This window comes from Triturus cristatus, chromosome 11 (genome assembly GCF_964204655.1).
Source record: "Triturus cristatus chromosome 11, aTriCri1.1, whole genome shotgun sequence".
In the NCBI taxonomy this organism is placed as follows: domain Eukaryota; kingdom Metazoa; phylum Chordata; class Amphibia; order Caudata; family Salamandridae; genus Triturus; species Triturus cristatus.
In genome coordinates this window covers 1,136,978,508-1,137,000,575 of record NC_140594.1, presented here as the reverse complement: position 1 = coordinate 1,137,000,575, position 22,068 = coordinate 1,136,978,508, and the positions used below count along the sequence as shown (strand labels likewise).

Sequence of the window (22,068 nt, the reverse complement as noted above, 5' to 3'; positions counted from 1 at the left end):
ACCAATTGCGCAAATTAACAGATGACAAGTATAAGAATTGGCGAGATTTTTTGCCTCAAGCGCTATTGATTTTGAATAACCGTCCTTTTCTAAATGCTGAATCCCCACTTATGCGTTTGTTTCCTCCGAATGTTGATGCTAAGCCCAATGAGATCAGAGAGACTGTGATGTACTGGGAGATTACTCCCGGAGCTTTGGCTCCATGCAGAGCGACCCCAGGGTCGGCAGGTTTAGACTTGCATGCCATGGATGACACCATTATAAAAAGTAAAGATCGAGTCATCATTGAAACAGGTGTTGGTGTTCAGATACCACCTGGAAATTTCGGATTAATTGCCCCTAGATCGGGGCTGGCTGTAAAAGGCATTCAGGTGCTTGGAGGAATCATTGATAGTGATTATCAGGGAGAGATTAAGGTGCTCCTGCTGAATAGCAGTGAGGTTGACTTACTGATACATAAAACTGACCGAGTGGCTCAATTGCTAATAATGCCTGTCTTCAGTGGTGAGATGACAAAAGGCACTGCCCCAACGTTGCTAACTGTACGAGGCCAGAAAGGTTTTGGCTCCACAGATAATCCTGGGGCCAGAGTTTGGGTGCAGTCGCCTAAGAATCCCCCTGAACAAGCAGAAGTGATTGCAACCGGTCAAGACAACACCATTTTAGTTATGAGACCAGGGAAAGATAGCTGGGAAGCAGTCCCGGCTGACAAATGTTACTTACGAAAATGAATAATGCCTGTATTTGATTCTTTTTCAGATCATTCTTTGGACTGTTGCTGCAGGATGTGTCGGCGTTGGACTCCTTTTGGGATGGGACGACGAGAGAGGAGGGATCCCATCAACCCGGGCTGAGTTGAGAACCCGAGTGTCGCGTTCCTTCGCTGCGTGGGATTCGTCGCCGAACTTTTGGGTTACATTGGCCAAGCAAGTGACGAAGACCCCTCATTTCTGCTTGACACCGATGAGATCGGTGACGGATATACTGGCAACTTGTTTGGTTGCTGTCCCTGCTTCATTGGAGACTCTGACTCATATTTTTAATATAACAAATGCTCGCCCCAATGTTCTTCTGGGTGATTTCGCTGCCCATGAGTATTGCCCCTTGTGTACTGTACTGTCAGACCCGATACCGCCTGTCCAGTCCCAAATAGTTACCTATAATATCACACAAGGTGATTTATGTTTTTTCCTTACTTGTGATCCTAGTGCGATTTCTGAATGTATGCGTTTAAAATTGAAAGGTGCCACTTCATTCACCGCTCATGAACGAACTTTGTGCTTTCAAAGGACACCGAAAACATGTACTTCTGTTCAGAATAACATGACTTGCAAGAGTATGGTAGTTACCCCCAGTCACTATCGCACAATGTTACTACCTGCCGGATGGCTTTTCTCATGTGGTAATACTTCCTGGCCATATATCCCCGCAAATATTTCTGGAGGCCCTTGTGCCATTACTAGACTGAGCTTACTAATGTTCTCGTCACATCCGAATGCCAACTCTCGTGTGATCCGAGATACAGTGAGGTTACAGGAGGATTGTGACTCATCTTTGCATTTATATTCCAAGTCTGAATACCTTAGCCTGGCTGTTTCAATTGTTGTTGTTCCTGCTTTGGCAGTTTATAATGCCAAATCTATTGGGAAAATGGCCTGCTGGATGGTAAAATCCATCAATCATACTTCTACAATCCTGTCTGACATGCTATTAGACGCCCAGGGTGAACGAAGGGCTATCTTACAAAATCGAGCGGCCATTGATTATCTTTTGCTTAAACATGGACACGATTGTTCTGATTTTGAGGGTCTTTGTTGTTTTAACTTGTCGGATCATACAAAATCCATTCAGGTTCACATTGATAAATTACATGACTTGACAGAAGAAGTTAGAAAACACATTGACCAGGGCTGGTTTGACTGGCTCTTTAATTGGTTACCTGATTTGCATTTGTTACGTCAAATATTAGGAGGTATTCTGATTGCTATCGGCATTTTGATTTCTATCTGTTGCTTTATTCAGTGTATTCCTTCACTACTTCAATTCTGCACACCTGGTACTAGACATAGATCAGTTAGTCTTGTTTCATATTATTCTTCCACAGATGTTAGTTCTGTTTAATGAATGTATAATAGACTGAAGTCAAGGGTGAAATGTTCTGCTCGATTTTCCCGGCCTTCTTGTGTTAACAAGTGATTGAATGTGACTTCAGTCTCTTACCATTCAAGCCTAAGGGTTAGAGTAGTGAATGGAGCCTATTTACTAGGCACTTCGACATGATTCTGTGCTCTTCCCCATAGATCAGGGCTTGCACACATAGCCTAGGGGATAGATTCGTTAGTATTAGGGATAACCTGTCCTGTAGTGAGGGTATTTCATGGAGCTGTGCTGAATTCAGGCCTGGTAGGCCTCAAACGGGAGAGACTCCATCTTTCTTTCTGCTCCGGCAGCTTGGGATGCTTCTAGGTCAAAAGTAATGTTTTAGTTATGAGGTGTTATTCGCTTGGAGAGAACCGGTTCAGGCCGGCCCTTATCGAAGGATTGTATTTTTCTTCATGCCGAAGACACTACATCAGGCCGGCCGGCTGGGAACGTGTCCTTGGTACGGGGAGGTACAAGAATTTGGTGGGCGGCAGGTTACGGGCCGGAATTTTCCATGAGGAAATGCACCTCTATATTAGTGAAAGTCTGAGGCAGTTACATGTTCAGTCCGTAGGCGGCATCTAGCCGTTAGCAGTAAAGCTACTACTTATTCCAGGGAAGACAGACGCCATCTTGAAGGCGGAGAAGAACCGAGAGACAGATGCTTTCCTAACAGAATAGCCAGAGAGGAGAGAGTAGCCGATAAGGAAGAGGTCCCAGTGACTCGGAGAAGGGTGATTCCAGGCGAGCCGAGGCACAGACGAGAAGGGAGCCTAGATGACCACTGAGTGCAGGCTACATACTACTAAGGTGATGTCGACCCTTTCTTATTAGAGTGTACAACTTAATCTTTCACTTTTCTTTGCAGGTTATGTGTTATATCGTAATGTTATGTGATTGTGTATGTAATGCGTAATAAAGTATCCAGTTTGTAGTGAACCAACATGTGATGCGTGTTCTTGTATAAGAGGGTAGCCTATTCTTCTAGTCAGCTGCGGCTACATGAACAGATGTTAACCCTGATCAGGTAAGTGGTAACTGAATAAAGGAAAGAGGAGCCCCTCGAACCTGAGAACAGGCTATGCCCGAACTGGCAATCCTTGTGTGATCTGATGAATAGTGAGACTGATTCCCTTTTTGTATGTTATGGTGATCATAGGATGAACTGTCGTATGAGACTGCCGTCTAGGTAGAGAGGTCTGGATTCGTAGGGGATCGCGAGGCCGCCGATTGTGCTGATACTGTCGTATGGGCAGAGAGGTCTGGATTCGTATGGGACCGTGAGGCCGCCACTTGTGATACTGTCGTATGGGCAGAGAGGTCTGGATTCGTAGGGGATCGCGAGGCCGCCGATTGTGCTGAGACTGCCGTCTGGGTAGAGAGGTCTGGGTTCGTATGGGACCGCGAGGCCGCCACTTGTGATACTGTCGTATGGGCAGAGAGGTCTGGATTCGTAGGGGATCGCGAGGCCGCCGATTGTGCTGAGACTGCCGTCTGGGTAGAGAGGTCTGGGTTCGTATGGGACCGCGAGGCCGCCACTTGTGATACTGTTGTATGGGCAGAGAGGTCTGGATCCGTATGGGATCGCGAGGCCGCCGATTGTGCTGAGACTGCCGTCTGGGTAGAGAGGTCTGGGTTCGTATGGGACCGCGAGGCCGCCACTTTTGATACTGTCGTATGGGCAGAAAGGTCTGGATCCGTATGGGATCGCGAGGCCGCCGATTGTGAGGTCTTGGTATGCATAGTAGGAATCCCCTGTCCTTAGGTGATAGATATATGTGGTTGCGGGATTGTAAATAGGTTCTAGGGAGGGGGTAACGTTCTGGCTGGGTTAGTGAGGCTCTGATGAGCGGGTTCTATCTGATCCGAAAACCCAAGCAGAACATTTGGCGTCACGAACCGTTTACGAAACCTGTGTGCGTTGTGGTTGTATCGTGTTTGCTTTCGGCGCGTGCGTGGTTTCGTTTGTATATTATTTGTATATAATTGTGTGTAGTTTTCTTTTCTCTTTCTTCTTTTTCTTTTTCTTTTTTTTTTTCTTTTCAAAGATGTTTTCTAGAAAGTCGAAATCTACTTTTAAGTTGCCCGTTGATATTCCCGGCTGGGATTCAACGCCTTATGAAGCCTTAGCCCGTGAGTGGGCTGATTCTACTGGTTTGAGTGAGAATTGGAATTCTTTTTTGGAGCTGGCGGAGCCGGCTAATGTGATTACTTGTTTACAGAAGGCGCCGGTATCTAAGGGTGATGAGCTTCCCGTTTTGGGGCGCAGAGGTTGGATTGTTCTGTCTGCGTACAGGATTCTCCATGAGAGGTTGTATGGGACCGCGAGGCCGCCACTTGTGATACTGTCGTATGGGCAGAGAGGTCTGGATCCGTATGGGATCGCGAGGCCGCCGATTGTGCTGAGACTGCCGTCTGGGTAGAGAGGTCTGGGTTCGTATGGGACCGCGAGGCCGCCACTTTTGATACTGTCGTATGGGCAGAAAGGTCTGGATCCGTATGGGATCGCGAGGCCGCCGATTGTGAGGTCTTGGTATGCATAGTAGGAATCCCCTGTCCTTAGGTGATAGATATATGTGGTTGCGGGATTGTAAATAGGTTCTAGGGAGGGGGTAACGTTCTGGCTGGGTTAGTGAGGCTCTGATGAGCGGGTTCTATCTGATCCGAAAACCCAAGCAGAACAGTGGTCTAAAGCAAAGTCATGCGCACATTAACATTCTTTATTATATTTTATTTTTTTATTAACGTTTAACAGGATTTAGCACGCCCAGCACAACTAACAACTTACAGGCTGTAGGACTTCCACACCCTTCATCCAGTACCTTGCAAATACATAGTGAGATCATACAACTCTGTTTCCAATTACAATGTACAACGTGATGCACAATTAATTAGCTGCATTTCCTTGTAAATAGTTCACCAAATATTTCCAGTAGTCCCTAGAGTTGTATGCAGTAGGCAGCTCCTCCTCATACGTTTGTAATGCATCCTTACAGTAGGCCATGTCTTCCAGCCAGCATTTAGTGGTAGGGGCATGTTTACTGCCCCAGCAGAGCGATACTCTACGGTTGGCCAGTAGCAAGGCTATAACACAGAATTTACGCTTATTAGCGTGCACATCTTGGATTAGTCCCAACAAACAGGTGCGGATCGTACATTCAATGTTGACTCCTACCATCCTCCCCAGCTTTTCCACGACGCTCACCCAGTAGGCATTGATCGGCCTGTAATACCATGCCAAATGCACAAAATTTGCTTCTTCCACACCACACCGTTGACATCGAGCATCTGAGCGTAATCCATATTTACACAGTCTGGCGGGAGTGTAATAGGTTTGTGCAAATATTTATAATGTAATATACGTAAGTTACCATTTGGCGTAAGCATACACGTGAGTGCGCAGCATCTTGCCCATTCCTCCCCTGTGATATGCTCATCTAGGCTTTCATTCCATCTTAGTAAGGCCTTGTGTGCGCTACCATCTATGTCCTCCTGCAGCCTAGTGTACCGTTTCGACACCATATGAGCACTATTTGTATCAGTGAGCACCAGTTGCAGCATTTTTAATTGCAACGGTTCCTCTGGATAAGCTGGGTATAGCTTTCGAATGGCTCCCTGCAATCTATAATACGTGAATTTAAAAAGTAATGTCGGATTGCTAATATAAGTGAGGTCACTGGGTTCAACAAAGATGCCATCCGTATACAAATCACCCATTGTATCAATTCCCACCTGTGTAAGTAATTTTAGCCCTACCTCCTCCTGCGTGACTGATATTTCCGGATGTTTAAGCAGTGGCATCGCAGGAGCATATAAGGGCAACTTACCGGCCATATCAGTCGCGTTACCATTGCGTTCAACCGCTTAAATACCTCAGCTGGAGGTGTGATAGGGATGTTATTAAAAAGGTACAGTATTTTGAGCAGCACTACCATCTTAACGATGGCCATACGATCCGCCAATGTCAACGGGAGTTGAATCCAGCGCCTGACTCTGTCCTCCAGGGCATCTATCACCCTCCCATAATTAGTGCGAATCACAATTTCTGGGTCGCAGTGGTACCAGATGCCCAGGTATTTAACAGGGTCCGTTTGCCATTCAAGGGGGAACTCCGTGGAGCATGGCTGTGTAGTATCTGTCAGGGGTATAATGAGAAATTTGGACCAATTCATTTGGAGCCCCGAATGACGACCGAATTTGATATACTCTCTCAACAAAGGGGCCAAATGCACATCAGGGTCCCGCACATACAGGACCATGTCGTCTGCATATAACGAGATATACAACGGCCTTTGTGGGAATCGGAGCACAGAGTAATGATGACCTTGCCATATTTTACACGCCAACGGTTCAAGTTCCAGGGCAAAAAGTAGTGGGGATAATGAGCATCCCTGACTTGTACCTCACACAATTGGTATTGCTTCCGATACATACTGATTTACCCTGATACGTGCTGTAGGTGCCGTGTAAAGGATCTGAAAACAACAAAGGAATATTAGAGGAAATCCCATGCGCTTCAACACTGCGTGCAGATACGGCCATTCAATTGAATCGAAAGCTTTTGCTGCATCCAAAAGGACCGCAGCAGCCTTCGTGGATGGGATCAGGTAATGAGACAGCGCAAACAGTGTTGACATATTTTGGGTGGTTGACCTGCTTGGCATGAAGCCAGCTTGATCCGGTAGTGCAAGTTTAGTCATGAGGGGCTGTAGTCGTTTTGCAAGCAGTTTAGCTAATATTTTAGTGTCCACATTTATTAAGGACAGCGGCCTATAAGAATCACAGTGCTCCGGATCTTTATTCGGTTTCAGGAGAGCAATAATCATGGCTTCTCTTAATGTGGGGGGAAAAATACTCTGGTCATGCGCGGCTCCATACATTTCTACAAGGTGGGGCGCCAACAGATCCACAAAAGCCTTATAAAATTCGGAGGTAAATCCGTCCGGACCTGGCGCTTTGCCGTTTGGTAGAGATTTAATTACCTCAACTACTTCCTCTACTGTTACAGGCAGAGATAGATATTCCCTCTGTGAGTCTGAAAGCCATGCAATGGCCACATCTTCCATATATGACATGATGTCCGACTGCGTAGCTGTGGATTGTGAGGCGTATAGCTCACTATATGTTCCCATGAACGCCTTTAGTATATTCTGAGTATCATATTGGAGCTCCCCCGCTTTATCAGCAACAGCGAGAACTGTATGTGGTTTATGGCCAGTGCAAATTGTATTCGCTAGTACGCTCCACGGCCGTCCCCCTTCACCGAAGGTGCGAGCATGTTGACGCTTCATTAGGTATTTAAGTTCGTCATCTGCAAATGATTGATACTCTGTCATCACAGTTCTACTATCCCCCAATATCTTAGCACTACGCGTGCTGGTATACTTCTGTTCCAGCTCTTCTAGTGCGGCTTCCCGCTTACTAAGTTGATTGCGTATATCTTTCAATATTCCCACACTAGTGCTAATACATATGCCGCGTATGTTAGCTTTAAATGCTTCCCACAACAGATCAGGGTCATCAGTAGATGGTTTTTTCAACATTAAATATTCCGTGATTGCCCTACTAATAGTCTCGGTGTAGACAGTATCTAGCAATGCTTTTGCATTGAAACGCCAGATATATGGTGGGGGCATGTATTGTGGTATGTCTATAGTCAAAAGCACAGGGTTGTGATCAGACAGTGTTTTAGGCAAATGACGAATACACTGCATCCATGTCGCTAGTTTCTCTGTTCCTAGCCAGTAGTCAATGCGTGACCAGCTGTTGTGTATTACTGAGATGTGAGTGGCCTCCCTAGCTCTAGGATGGCGGGTTCGCCAGAGATCAAGCAGTTTCATGGCGGAAATAAGATCCTGCAGCAATATACCAGCTCTTTTATGTGGCTCTTTTGATCCATCCGATCTATCCAATTGGTCATTTAAAGCTAAATTGAAATCACCACCCCAAAGCAGCGGCATCTCAGGCAGGTCATTAATTTTGCGCCAGATCGATTGAAAAAATTCAGGGTCATCTACATTTGGCGCATATGTATTGATTAAGGCGAGCCTCTGGCCCCTGATACGTCCCGTCAGAATGACATAGCGGCCTAGTTCATCTATTTGAGAAGTATCAATAGTAAACTGCGTCCCTTTCCTCACCAGAGTCATTACTCCTTTAGAGCATGTGGAATATGTTGAGCTGTGAATTGTTTCTGCCCATTTTTTCCCAATAACATTTTTGTGCATGGGAGAGAGGTGAGTCTCCTGAAGAAGCGCAATGTCAACATGCAACCTGTCAAACTAAGCAAATATCTGGCGTATCTTCTTGGGGTTGTGAAGCCCTCTAACATTCCATGTTACCATATTGATGTGCGTGGAGTGCAATTTACCACTATCTGACATTAAAATTTAACCTTTAGAGTGGTGCCACTGAATGCCTGCCAATCGTATAACCACTTTTGGAGTTGATTTTGCGTCGTCTATAACCATATTACAAGCGACCCAGATATCAGCGATGCGTCTCAAGCCCCACAGTCTGCAGAACAATACCCTTCCCCGTCCCACCCATTTCCCTCCCACTTTGGCAACACAACTTCGCCAAAGCCACACCCCAAACTGCAAGAACAACATACCAAACATGTGGTGGGGATCACCCGTCTGGGGGGATCCGCCAAGTGCACACATCTTCATCCAACATTGTGGATGTGGTTGGGAGTTACATTAACAGTGCAGATATAAAACCTTCTGTATTCTTGGCATCTAATGCCGCATTGACTTCTGTCATATTAACCTCAAAAGCACATAGGAAAATATTTTCTAAAGTACCCACAAGCATCTGGTGTGTTTTTTTTTTCTTTTGCACTATATGTCATAAAGAACGACATCACAAGTAATGATACACCAATCCGCAACTACCCTTCTCAAGAACCATGATTTTAGATCAAAAGCAATACCGCTACATTCACTTGAATCATAGTTGTTGCAGTCTATGGGCAGTTCTACTAATCCGTACTACCTATCTTCCCAGCTAATGTCCATCCTTTCTGCATGGGTTACTTTAATGCATTCAAAGTACATACATTACCGCCAGCAGAAGTCATTGTAGTGGAGCGTTTCAGCAGTTGGGTTGTCATGTCCACACCCAACCTCAGCAGCGTTGCGGAAAAGGTGTCTCTCTACTATCAGCCAGGTCACAGCAACATCGCTCACGGTGCCATTCGTCGTAAAAAGCCTTCCAATAAAAATCTGGGAACTGAGGCCTTGTTCCGGCTATCAGCTCCCGCCATCACCGCTAGCCGCTCCCATAATCCACAACAGCGGCGCTTTTACGTATGTGTCGTGACGTATCACACATTAGGCATCATCTGGATCCTGTGCCGCTCTCCTCTGCTCCTTACACTTGGTGATCACTTTTTTTAGAAAATCCTGCGCCGCCTTGGGGGTCTGAAGTACCATGGATCGCCCATCTTGCGTCACCTTCAGTCTAGCCGGGTACAACATCGCATATTCAATACCAAGCTCGTGAAGCTTCTTCTTTACCGGGTTGAATTCCTTGCGAGCTGTTTGTACCTGCAGAGTGAAATCGGGATAAAAAGCAATGCTGTTGCCCTGATATGTGATTTGCTGCTTTTCCCGTGCCATACTCAGGATTGCATCCCGGTCTCTGTAATTCAAAACCCGCGCAATGATGGGTCGAAGCGGGACGCCTGGCGGTGGCTTCGGGGCCAAGGACCTATGGGCACGTTCTATAAGCAACATCGTTGAGAAGTTATCAGACCCAAAGACATCTCGCAACATTTCCTCCACATACGTTTCCATCTTCCCCGTGTTTGTTGTCTCGGGCACACCCACAATTTGGACATTATTGCGACGTGATCTCGCCTCTAAATCCTCCGCTTTGTTTTTAATCACTTGCAGTAACTTTTCCATTTCTGAACATTTGCGCGTGGTAGTGTGTGATTCATCCTCCACCGCCGTAATGCGATCCTCAGCCGCGTCTAGCCGTTCTCCCTGCTTGTCCAGCTTTGCGGAGATATTATCTACTCTGTGAGTCAGTGAGTCCAATTTCCCATTGATGTCTTGCAGGCTTTGCTGTATGGCCTGGAGTACACTCTCCATAGCTTTACTTGACGCACCATCTAGCTCCGGTTCCGTATCCGACTGCATCGTCGCCCCCTTAGGATTCCGCTTAGATTCAAAGTTGAGTTTCGTCTGCTTTCTGGCTTACCCATCTCCCTCCCAAGCCAGCGCACCCAGTATTGAGAGCATGCAACACTGATTTAGCCCCACTACTACAGTCCTGAGAGTCTTTTAAGCAAGCCCGTTGCTCAAATCGCAATCATTGACGCACAATGGTGCAGTTCACATCACATGTTGACACAACGTCAGACACTGGTCTGGCCCAGCATTGCCTCCGTGCACGTCACCAACTCACATTACCATTGCCACTGTTTAATTTCATGCTCTGGGGGTTGGGAGGCTGTTCTGCTGCACATTTGTGTTAGCCCCCAGACACAACAACGATGTCCCATGCGTCCACTGTCCCTGTATCACCGTTATGTTATATACACAGAGGGTTCTACTACAGCTGCCCGATCCATGTTGCCTATGTCTCCCAGCTGCAGTTTGTAAAAAAGAGTTTTGGCGCGCTTCTGCCGATCCAGTGCACCGAACATAACACCTGACGATGGGGGTGAACCGCTGGTGTGTCTTAGTACATGGCGGTTATGCATCAAATGCTTCCTTATGGCCGGCAGCTGCCTTGTGCGTTCTCCGCTCGTACAGTATGCCCAGGCAGGGGGAAAGTCCTTCACTTCCGCTGCTAAGCCTCACAGTAGCAGAGGTTTAAATTAAGTATTCCGCGAATCTTGCCGCTGGACCGCTCAGTGTCTCCCGCTACACCGCACCTACGGCGCGAAGTCACACGAGTCGGCCCGCAGCGGCTCTGACGATGGTAGCGCCCGCCATTTTGCAACGTTCCTTTCGCGCCATCTATCCTCCAGATCTACAACACCAGCAACACAATTAAAGGCACCGAGGATTTCCCCTGCGCTGTACCTACATCAGTCAGTGCGCCAGCATTTAGAGCGAACACCGGGAGCGATATCCACATCTTCTGCCGTCTGTGCCGCCTGTTTTATCCGCTCCAATCCACCAGCTCCATGGGCGCCGCCATGTTATGGACTGCAGATCCTTGCACCGCGTAAAATCTTCAATCGCCGTTAGTTTGTTCTCCAGTCCTTTTCGGATCACTCCCGTGCTTTGCCCTCGCTGCTGCCAGGTACTTTCGACATCTCTATGCGGTCGTTGATTTAATTAAAGCCTCTGCATAGCGCCCATTTTTATCAATTTGATTCCCGACCGGCGGAGCTGTCTTAATCGGCAGCCATTCCGCAGTGCACCCTCTAGCGCCCCCCATGCCCACATTCACTTTGGACCAGAAATTTTTCCATGGAAAATGGATTGAAATCACTAGATTTGGCTCAGTGCATGTATGTAGGCATCTTTTCAGATCACCAGCCTGCTCATCACAAGTCCAGGTGCGACAAGACTTCAATCTTTTTAAACAAGAGTATATCCTGAGAGCCTTTTTATGCATATTGTGCAAAGATAAGAGCAACTTCAGCAGAATTTCCAAAACCCCTACTGTAGCAAGCAATCAAGGAATCAAGAAGTAAAGAGTCCATGGAGCAAATACATGGAAGACTCTTTGGTATCCTTGCATTTTCAAACCATCTTCAACTTCACTTTAGCAACTAAACAAACATAAAAAATAGTGTTAAAGCAAGCAAAATTATTCTCTCTAACAGACGATTATTCTATCTACGAAATGAAACATAGTTGGATGATGCTCAGTACGTATGACAACAACTCAAGACAATTTCTTTTGTTTTTGTGTTCCCCAAGGAGGGGTATTTCCAAGACCCTATTGCTTTGCTGAAATGGAGAGAAAAGAAGAAATATTTTCAGAAAGTAGAGTACATGCAATGGAAAATTCCACCACAGGGTAGGTGCCCAGCCTTCTTGTGTATGCAAACCATCAGAGAAAGAAGTCCTCACCTCACCCAAGAAGTAGTGTCCTTCAGTCCTTTAATGTGTCCTCACACATACAACAGCATTCTTCAGTAGGGAACTTCTGGATGGGACAGTCCAACTCCAAGGGAATCTTGCTATAGTTTCCTTCTTCTTCAGTTTGTCAAAAAACAGTCATGCAGTAGTGATGCAGTGTCAGGTTCGGACAAGTGTCTAATGCTAAAAAGGGATGAGGATGGCATGATGTGATTTTCTTTTGGTTTCAACATTTCCTTTAGAGGCTCCATTCTCTGCTAAAGAATTGAATGTTTAGATGGAGATAAGAGCCGATAAGGGTAGGTGGTGTCATAGTGGCACACTCCGGGAGTCTGGCTTACTGGAGCTGCATCACTATTTCCGGTGAAGTCCCAAGGAAGAGGTGCCAGGAAAAAATTGGGAGCCCCGTTTGAAGACGGTAAAGAAGAGTGAGGCACTGGAGATCCCATAAGAATGCTCTGTCTTTCTAGTGTTTGGAAGAAAGCGACCATATATGTGGGTTCAGCTTTATGGGAAGTTGCTTAGGTTAAGCAGAAGTTGGGTATTGTCAGCATACATTTAACAGCAGTTTGCTTTCTCTTTGTTCGTGTGCACAGGCCTATTCTTTCCTTCATATTCCCATCCTTTTATTGTTGCAGCCAACTAGTCATCTGCCTGTCCTCCTAACACCTACTTATGGTGGCTTTATCTTTAGCACTATTTCCTCTGTCTCTCTTATTCCTTTGCTCTGTCTGCTGACTTGTCTGTGTAACATGTGACTGTCTGCTCACCTGCCTGGGCACCTGCTGCCCCTCTGTGTGTCTAATCATCTGTCCAGTATCCTGCAGTCCAAGCATCGGCTTTCTGAACAGCTTGTCTGTACTTTTTTCTCTCCCGTGCCTTTGAATGCCTGTCCATCCTCGCCCTTTTCCATTTGCCCATCTGTTTGCCCTTTCACTGCATCAGTTCGCCCAGTTCATCCAAACCCTTTCAACTCATTTGAATAAACAAACTTTTTTTTTCTTTCTTTAAGGGCACCATTGTTATCTCCAACCTCTTCTCTGCCCTTCATGACCACACTATTTGGGAGGTTCCTGAAGAGTTTAACCCAAGTCGCTTCCTGGACAAAGAAGGACATTTTGTGAAGAAGGACATATTCATACCCTTCTCTGCAGGTAATGAAATGTTACTTGACAAACATCGGCGTTCTCATTAACATAGGATGAACGTATCACAGTACAGCCAGTAGCACCATCCTGCGTCTGGTTGCTCTATGAGCTAAAGTGCACACAGCTGAGATTCTGTGTTTGACTCCCATGGTCCCAGGTTCAAGTCTTTCATCCTTCTGAGGTTGATAATATGAGTACTACTGATTTGTATCAATAAACACTGATCTGCCAATAGTGCAGGGTTGTCTTAAGGAATGTTGACGTTTAGTTAGGCCCTAAGAACTATCTTTATCTCCTCTACGTAAAGATGTTTAATTTACAAGTACGTGGAAGGTCACACCACTAGAGCAAGGGTCAGTGGATGGCCACATCACTTGAGTCAGTGGAAGTTCACACCACTGAAGCAAGAGTCAGTGAAAAGTCACACCACTGGAGCAAGAGTCAGTGGAAGACCACACCACTGGAGCAAGAGTCAGTGGAAGGTCACACCACTGGAGCAAGAGTCAGTGGTAGGTCACACCACTAGAGCAAGAGTAAGTGGAAGGTCACACCACTGGAGCAAGAGTCAGTGGAAGGTCACACCACTGGAGCAAGAGTCAGTGGAAGGTCACACCACTGGAGCAAGAGTCAGTGGAAGGTCACACCACTGGAGCAAGAGTCAGTGGAAGGTCACACTACTGGAGCAAGATTCAGTGGAAGGTCACACCACTAGAGCAAGAGTCAGTGGAAAGTCACACCACTGGAACAAGGGGTTAGTGGAAGGTCACACCACTAGAGCAAGAGTCAGTGGAAGGTCACACCACTGGAGCAAGAGTCAGTGAAAGGTCACACCACTGGAGCAAGAGTCAGTGGAAGGCCACACCACTGGAGCAGGATTCAGTGGAAGGTCACACCACTAGAGCAAGAGTCAGTGGAAGGTCACACCACTGGAGCAAAATTCAGTGGAAGGTCACACCACTAGAGCAAGAGTCAGTAGAAGGTCAAACCACTGGAGCAAGGGTTAGTGGAAGGCCACACCACTGGAGCAAAGGTCACAGCACTGAAGCAAGAGTCAGTGGAAGGTCACACCACTGGAGCAAAAGTGGAAGGCCACACCATTGGAGCAAAGGTCATACCACTGGAGCGAGAGTCATTGGAAGGTCACACCACAGGAGCAAGGGTCAGTGGAAGGCCACACCACTGGAGCAAGAGCCAGGGGAAGGCCACATCACTGGAGCAAGAGTCAGTTGAAGGTCACACCACTGAAGCAAGAGTCAGTGGGCACGGAGAAGGAAAGCACCCGGAATGTAGCGAGGGAGGTCAGGAACAGAATACAACGATTTGCTTATTTACCAGCTTTATGTAGCACACCTACACAGGTTGATAATAAGATATTTTACTGGAAACCATACTTTGTCTCTAGGGAAGGGTACACAACTGAACCAGTGCAAAAAAAGAATAATATGTAAAACTGAAAAATCAACACTTGAAAGTCATTCCAAAGCATCACTGCTAGGCATAGTTTCATTTTACACAATGTGTGCATTGTCTGGACAGCTTTCACTAAGTGGGGCAACAACTGCATTACATTAATACTTTGTCACGTGAGTCATCTGCGGCTGTAACATACACTTCCTTCAAGGTCAAGGTGTTTCATCCTTTTTTGAGGTGCATGCAGTAAGTGCAGGTATGCGGTTGATGAAAGTGTATTAGGCCAATGCCTGCCCTTAAAGCGAGTTCAGGAAAGACACATCAGCTCTGGGGAATGTTCCAGAAGAAAGGTTCTACAATTCTGGAGAATGCAGGAAGCACATCATTGTCAATGAAGACAATGCAAGAAATACCGTCATGCCAGGAGTGAAGGCTGCAGAAAAAACAGGTCTATTTGGTGTCGCCAGGTGTACAAGAAGCATTTGCCTTTTCTTTGGAAAGTAGGGAATGCACAAACCTGCTCTACGAGAATTCGTAGATGTGAAGGGGTTTGCTGTTCTTCTGTACAAACAGGCTGTGCTTTCTGCCTGAATGCTTCCATTTTCAAAATGTTGTCCTGGAAAACATTATCTGATGGCGACAGGCCTTACAAACTTTAAAAGACTTAATTTACCATAAATGTCTCCAAAACATAGCCCCCTGGCACTAATCAAGAAATGTTCCACGATAGGTCATGATTCGCAAATATGGGCCGCTTCTTTGTGGCCCCCAACCTATGTTTGGTCCCAATCCGACCCTCACTGTGAGCTGCACCCTGGAGATTTTCAAGCTGTGGCTGAACCTACAGGGGATGATGGAGGGCAAAAAAGGTGTGTACTAGGATGCATTGAATACTGCTTACTAGGCCTGATGAGGCGTTGAAGCCCTTTTCAGCAAGAAGCATGCTACTCCAAACCCAAAGAGGATTTGTGGTGGGTTAGTATAGGGAAATAAGAGTTAATTTTGAGCGATGGACATGAGAGTCTGTTAGTTGGATTGAATAGGATAAAACAACAGTAGGAAGCAAAGGTGCGGGGAGTGGGCAAAAAACAGGAAAAGCCAACAAATCGTAGATATAGCAAATAACAAAGGAATCAGGTAAACAAAATGATGCAGAGATATGCTCTATTCAAATGACAGGAGTGAGGCAGACACAGAGCATCTATCATTTCACTGTAAGCTCGGACTTACAAATATTAGCCTGTAAATTGCTGCTTGTTAAACAAGCATTTGCAATGCAATAGGTTTTGCATTAGTGAATGTTTGAGCAATTGGCGCTGCAAATGTTAATGTTTTTTTTTGTGTGTTAAAAAATATACTAGCATGTGTTTTTGTGGAGTTGTAAAGGCACTTTTAATAGTGTTATAAGGTACTGCATTATTAATGCAATTATAAAGAGAAATATTGTATTACGGTTGCAGTACTTTATGTGACAAATAGAGGTCGTTTTAAAACTCCACAGGGACAATTAATTATAACTCTGTTGAGGCAGTTTTATAAGGATGAGAAGGGGTATGGGAGTGCATTGGTTTATCTCGCAGCACAGTTGGCCGGATAGCATTATGCTAAGTGCAGTTCATAGTAAATGCTTACTTGAATATTTGCTGTAGGTTGGTGCAGGTTAGTGCCGTAAATCTATAGACACGGGTGTTTCTGGATACTATCCGTTTTCTGTATAGATAAAAAATGAATTTTTATCAGGGGATTATTTATGACAGTTTTTTTAGCAACCCATGATGAAATTCTATTACTATAATGCTAGGGGGTGAACTGTGTCGGAAGGTGAAGCAGTGTGCTCCCATCCCCCTTTATTTTGAAAAAGATCTCTTCAGTTATTGAGCTGATGAGGTTTTGGAGATATACTTGTGTGCCAGTGAGAGGCCTGAGAGGACTGTGGCAGATTTTTTAGAAACCCTTTACTGATGACGGATAATACCCAGAAACACGTGTCAACAGATTTATAGCAGTAACCTGCATCAACTTTGGTGAAACATTCCAGCAAATATTTGAGTAAGCATTTATTGTGAACTGCATTTACCATAATGATAAGGGGTAAACTGTGCTGGGAGGTGAAGCAGTGTGCTCCAATTCATCTTTATTTTGGTCCATATTTTGGAACTTAGCAGCATTTTTGCATTTTCTAAGGGCCACATTTGCTCCTTATTGTGGGGGTGCTTGTATGAAAGGACTAGGCAGGCACCAGTAGTGAGGAACACGTAAAGCAAGAAATGTACATAAATACAAATATAAACCAGATGTATTGCTTTTAAAATATCTATATAAATGTGCCCATAGTCACATATTAAGTCTGATAAAAAAGCAGTAAAATGCTTCCTTGCTGAGATATATACATATATATCATACTGTATTTGTTTTAAATGTTCAGCAAAAATACAAACGTAAGAATATAAAAAAAAGCAAAATCTTCCCAACCCAGAAAGTTAAAAATAACTCAAAACATTTGTGGCAGGTGATAAACAGCTCAATTATGTGAGTTAACATCTGAAGGCGACATTTAGCACCTTGGCAGATTTTCATCCATTTACACCTTTTGTTTAAACCTGGCACCAAGGTGGAGTCAGGCGTAGGCCAAAATGAAAGAATAACAGCAGCCTTTGGTTTTTGCTTTGATACATGAGGCAAGACATCACCATAGCAATAAAGATATATACCGTGTTTACAACCTGCGTATGTGCACTGTTTAGGCAGGAAGACAAAGTTAATTAGTACACATTACAGGAAGTTAACCTGCCATAGAAAGAGAGATTAAGTGCTTTGCCCAGAATCACAGGATGTTCAGCTAACGCCCAGACTTAAAGGTAGTTCAGCTAACGCCCAGACTTAAAGGTGGTTCCCCAGCTTCAAGATTGACACCTTTGGCTGTGGTAGTTACCACACCCTAATCCCACACACTCATATTAAATCTTAAAGAACTATTCTAAGAGTTCATTGGTACTGTGTGCTTACATTAACCTAATGTTGTCATTTGGACTGTATCAGTACTATAAGCTTAAATTAGCTTTATGTTGGTGTGTTTTATTAAAGCATAAATATAATTGCAGCTGGCCAGGATAACTTAAACACAGTGTATTATAGTGTAAGAAAATAAATGTATGCATAAAGCAACAAATGCAGCCCTGGGATAGGGGTTCATTTATATAAATTCAGCCGACTTGGAGGTTAACAACATTTGATAACAAATGTAAAACTTACACTGTGGGCAGCTTTGTATAAAATTTTCTTAAATAGGCAACTATATTAGCAAATAAAGTCCATATATTCCTTCTAACATTAGGAGAAGCACGCCATGGTGAGATATGGAGCCCAATGTATTCGTTATGGTCATAGGTTCAAATCCCTACATGTGGACTGAACCTTTTATCCTTGTGAGGTCGATAAAATAAGTACTGTTAGGTAATATTAAATAAGTTTTATTTAGCCGAAAATGCCCACGGGTGAATGTATGCTTTACAAATACATGAAAAAGCTATATACAGAGGGATTAAGGCAATACAGTCCTAGATCTCTTGACTGGGGGTAAATGTTTTGATTTGTTCTGGATTCCGTCCATCAATTGTGTGTCTTTTGCTTTCTTGCCCTAAGTGCGCCGGGTATGCCAAGACGTTGGTCCAGGGCTCGCTGTGCCACTGGATTCAAGCTATCCTGGCTGATAAGGGGTGAAACCCCAAAACCGGTCCTAGGATGCTTGTTTCCGGTCCAGGGAGGACCTGGCTTAGCAGTTCGGGCTGGACTGTTCCCATGAGGCACAGGGTCAAGACTGATTTGCATATAGCCAGGTCTAAACTGGGGTGGCATGGTGAGCAAAAGAATGATGGATTTAACCCAGATTTCTTGACTGGGGGTGAATGTTTTGATTTGTTCTGCATTCCGTGCATCAGTTGTGTGTCTTTTGTAGTAATATATATCTAGAGCCAAATAACAAAGTAGTAAAAATGTAGCGTTGGCGATGTATTTAAACATTATTTTTATTTATATTTTACAAAAATAAGGATGCTAAAACCATAAAACACGCTAAAATATTACCAAATGTTGTGTGTTTTACAGAGGGAGTTTACAGGTAAAAAACTAGGCCCGATCTAATGAAAAAATATTTCCAGCAAGTAGTAATCACCAGAATTGTTTGATTTTATCGCAGGACAGGCGCTGTGTTCAGTGAATGCTAAAACAAGCAACAAAATATACACATAAAATCAGTAATGCAGTTGTAGGGTAGGGATTTCTTTTATATTAATTTACATAAAGTTACTAAAGGGGAAAAACATTCTGTGTTTAAACTCATAAAAAGATGCAGCGGCTACGTTAGGCCGGTGCTGCTAAGAAGTGGGGGGGGGGCGCTGAGGGGGGTTTGCTACCTGGCACTAAAATACACTACAAACGCATAGACAGTATAGCAGCATGCCTAAAGTGTAATAATAACAAGTGTGCATGCCTAAAGTGTGGTTGGCATAATAACAGATGTACGGTGTAATAGTGACAAGCGTGCACTTGCCCCAACAGACCTTAGCAGCCTTTTCTTACATATAACCACATGAAATATACAATAAATACTGTTACAAAATAGAAGAAAGAAAATATACACACAAGGCCAGCAAAAAAACGCAAGTACATTACCAAATAAAGCCCATGTATTCTCACATCGGGTGAACATGTTTTGTAGCCAAAGTGCGTTCAGGCGATAACAAACAAACAAAAAGAGCAAAAAAGAACTCGAGCAGCGCGCGCGTCCCTGCTCGTTCCTGCAGCAATACTCCATGGGAGTTAACTGGTAAAAAAAGGTGGGACATGCACCAACCATCAGCCATTAGCATGCTTCCATTTTTAAATGACACACATAAAAGCCATTACTAAGCAAAGGAGGAGTCAGACCCCACAAAGTAGATGCAACAGACCGCCTGACAGCACAAGCCCTTTTTAGGCTCGACCTAAAAACTAGGGCAGCGTAAAGTGAAATTAGCACAATTGTGGCTCAGATACAAAGACACCTCCCGTTTGCCTGAATTACCAGCAAGTTGCGATTGTAACCAGCAAAGCTTACTGCCCTAGGGGCTCTGTATCCACGATTATCTACTCCACCTTTATCTCAGAATCAAAAATAAATAGTAAAAATAACACCGTTGGGGTTCTGTTCAGATGCAGTTTCACTGCACACTTTTCTTCACACAACTTTCATCACCAGAGTTGCCAAACCACTGGGTCATTTCACAAAAACTGAAAGCGATTGGATTTGCCAATTCTTGTTAAGCTAATCCCTTCTCCCCTATTACTTAACCTCAAATATGTTTTATTTTTGCTCCTTTCTCCTTCTTTTCACTTCTATCATCTTTGTTATTTCAATTTAATTATATGGAGATTTTTGTATCCTGAGGTAATGAAACTGAAAATGATACATCTCTTGGCATGGCCCGAGAATGATATAACAAATAAAAGTCACTCACTTGTCAATTGGGATGGACTCTGATATCTCACATTCTCTTTGCAGGGCATCGTGTCTGCCTGGGGGAACAGCTGGCGAGGACTGAGCTCTTCATCTTATTCTCCACTCTTCTACGACACTTTACATTCCACCTGCCTGAGGGGGTGAAGACAGTTAACCTCGACTTCATCATGGGAAGCACATTGCAACCACTGCCTTATCAAATCTGCGCTCTTCCAAGATGGGCTCCAAGTCATCACCCTGCAGAAGAGCCTTAGCAGAGGGTCACTTTCATCTAACTTGATTGCCTCAGAACAACAAGCATTTCCAATGCAATAGGTCTCACATTTACAAGAGTTTGAGCTATTGGCATTGTAAATGACAATGGCAATAGCTTAGACTCTCTCAAAAGCGAGACCTAACACATTGCAAATGCAATTTTTGGAAAGTGCCCTATGCCGCGCTTTCATGCTAATGTCGGCCACGCCCCTTCTATAGACGAGGCACGTCTAAAGCCACCTTTAAACTGAAAGCGTCGCATGGGGAGCTTTTACAAAAAAAGCATCTCTTTGTCATGTTGATATATGCTTTTTTTTGTAAAAGTACCCCATGCCGCAATTTCACTTTAATAGCAGCGCGCACCATACTTTAGACGCAGCTCGTCTAAAGAAAGGGGTATGGCCGACATTAAAGTGAAAGCACCATATGGGGTGCTTTTAAGAAATATTTGCAATTCAATTGGTCTCGCATTTGCAAGAGTTTTAGCTCAAACTCTCGTAAATGCGAGACCTATTTCATTGCAAAGAAGTGGCCACAATTGTCCCGGGCTGCTTTGAAAGTGAAAGCGCACATGGCGCACTGAATGTTGCAGAATAGCATATCGTGCCTGCAATACCAGAAACGAGTGCTTGCAGGCTAAATAAACATAATGTCTAACAACATAAGTAAAAGGGTCTGTCCTCATGGGAGGTTACAAATGAAGACAAGGAAATTTTGCTGAAAGATAGGAGAAACTGCTGAATAGATTTACACCAAACTTGGCATGAAATTAGAACTTCTCTCAGAAAACGTGCTTAGTTAGGTTCAGTATAAATCTGTTGCCTAGTTCTTTAGATATTCACATTTAAGAAAGGTGATGGTCAGGATTTAAAGGGTCAATACCTTGACCCTTATATGTATATCTTGTCAGTAAAAAACATTTGTTAATTTGCTTATAACCTTGACAACTTTTGAAGAATATGCCTAAAATTTGGTAGATACTAAGGACATTCAAATTATTATTAGTATTTTCAAATGTGTGCATATCCACAAAGGTGGGGCAGTTAAAGGGGCAGGGGAGTTTTCATTTCCTAAAATGTTTGGCACTGTGTGGTAAATCTGCACAAACCTTGGCAGATGCTAGGAGGGATTAGTTTTCAATCGGTATGTAAATTTATTCCAAATCCATATGGTTGTGGACATAGATAAGGGGGTGGATCAATAAAATGTTAATTTGCTTACAACTTTAGCATTGTTTGATCAATCTGTGTGAAGTATGGCATGAATTTATCAAGTGATACCCAGAGCAGGTACATCAGGTTTCCAATGGGAAGCTAAGTTAAAACAGGGAATATGTTTGATTTGCTAATAACGTTGGCACTGTTTGATGGATCTGCACAAAAGGTAGCAGGGGTTTACTGTGTTTAACATTCTTTTAGTATTTTTAAGCTCATGCAGATCCATCATGGGGACCAGAGTTATAAATGAGGGTTGAAAAAATGTTAATTTGCTAATAACATTGGCACTCTGTGATGAATCTGCACAGAATTTGGCAGAAGCTGGAAGCTGTGGATTTTAAGTGCAATGT

The 22,068-nt window shown here is 44.3% G+C and overlaps 1 protein-coding gene across 2 annotated transcripts in view; it reads left to right on the top strand.

Moving 5' to 3' along the window:
• LOC146786206 (cytochrome P450 2J5-like) overlaps positions 1 to 21,728 on the top strand; it is a 336,717-nt gene extending 314,989 nt beyond the window's left edge. The window contains exons 8-9 of one of the 2 annotated variants that reach the window (XM_085635783.1): positions 13,204 to 13,345; positions 20,289 to 21,728. In XM_085635783.1, coding sequence (XP_085491909.1) covers positions 13,204 to 13,345; positions 20,289 to 20,500 — 354 coding nt within the window. In that variant the 3' untranslated portion in view covers positions 20,501 to 21,728. The remainder of the gene's footprint in view (positions 1 to 13,203; positions 13,346 to 20,288) is intronic. The other variant, XM_085635782.1, reaches the window with a different exon arrangement.
• Positions 21,729 to 22,068: the final 340 nt, after the last annotated feature.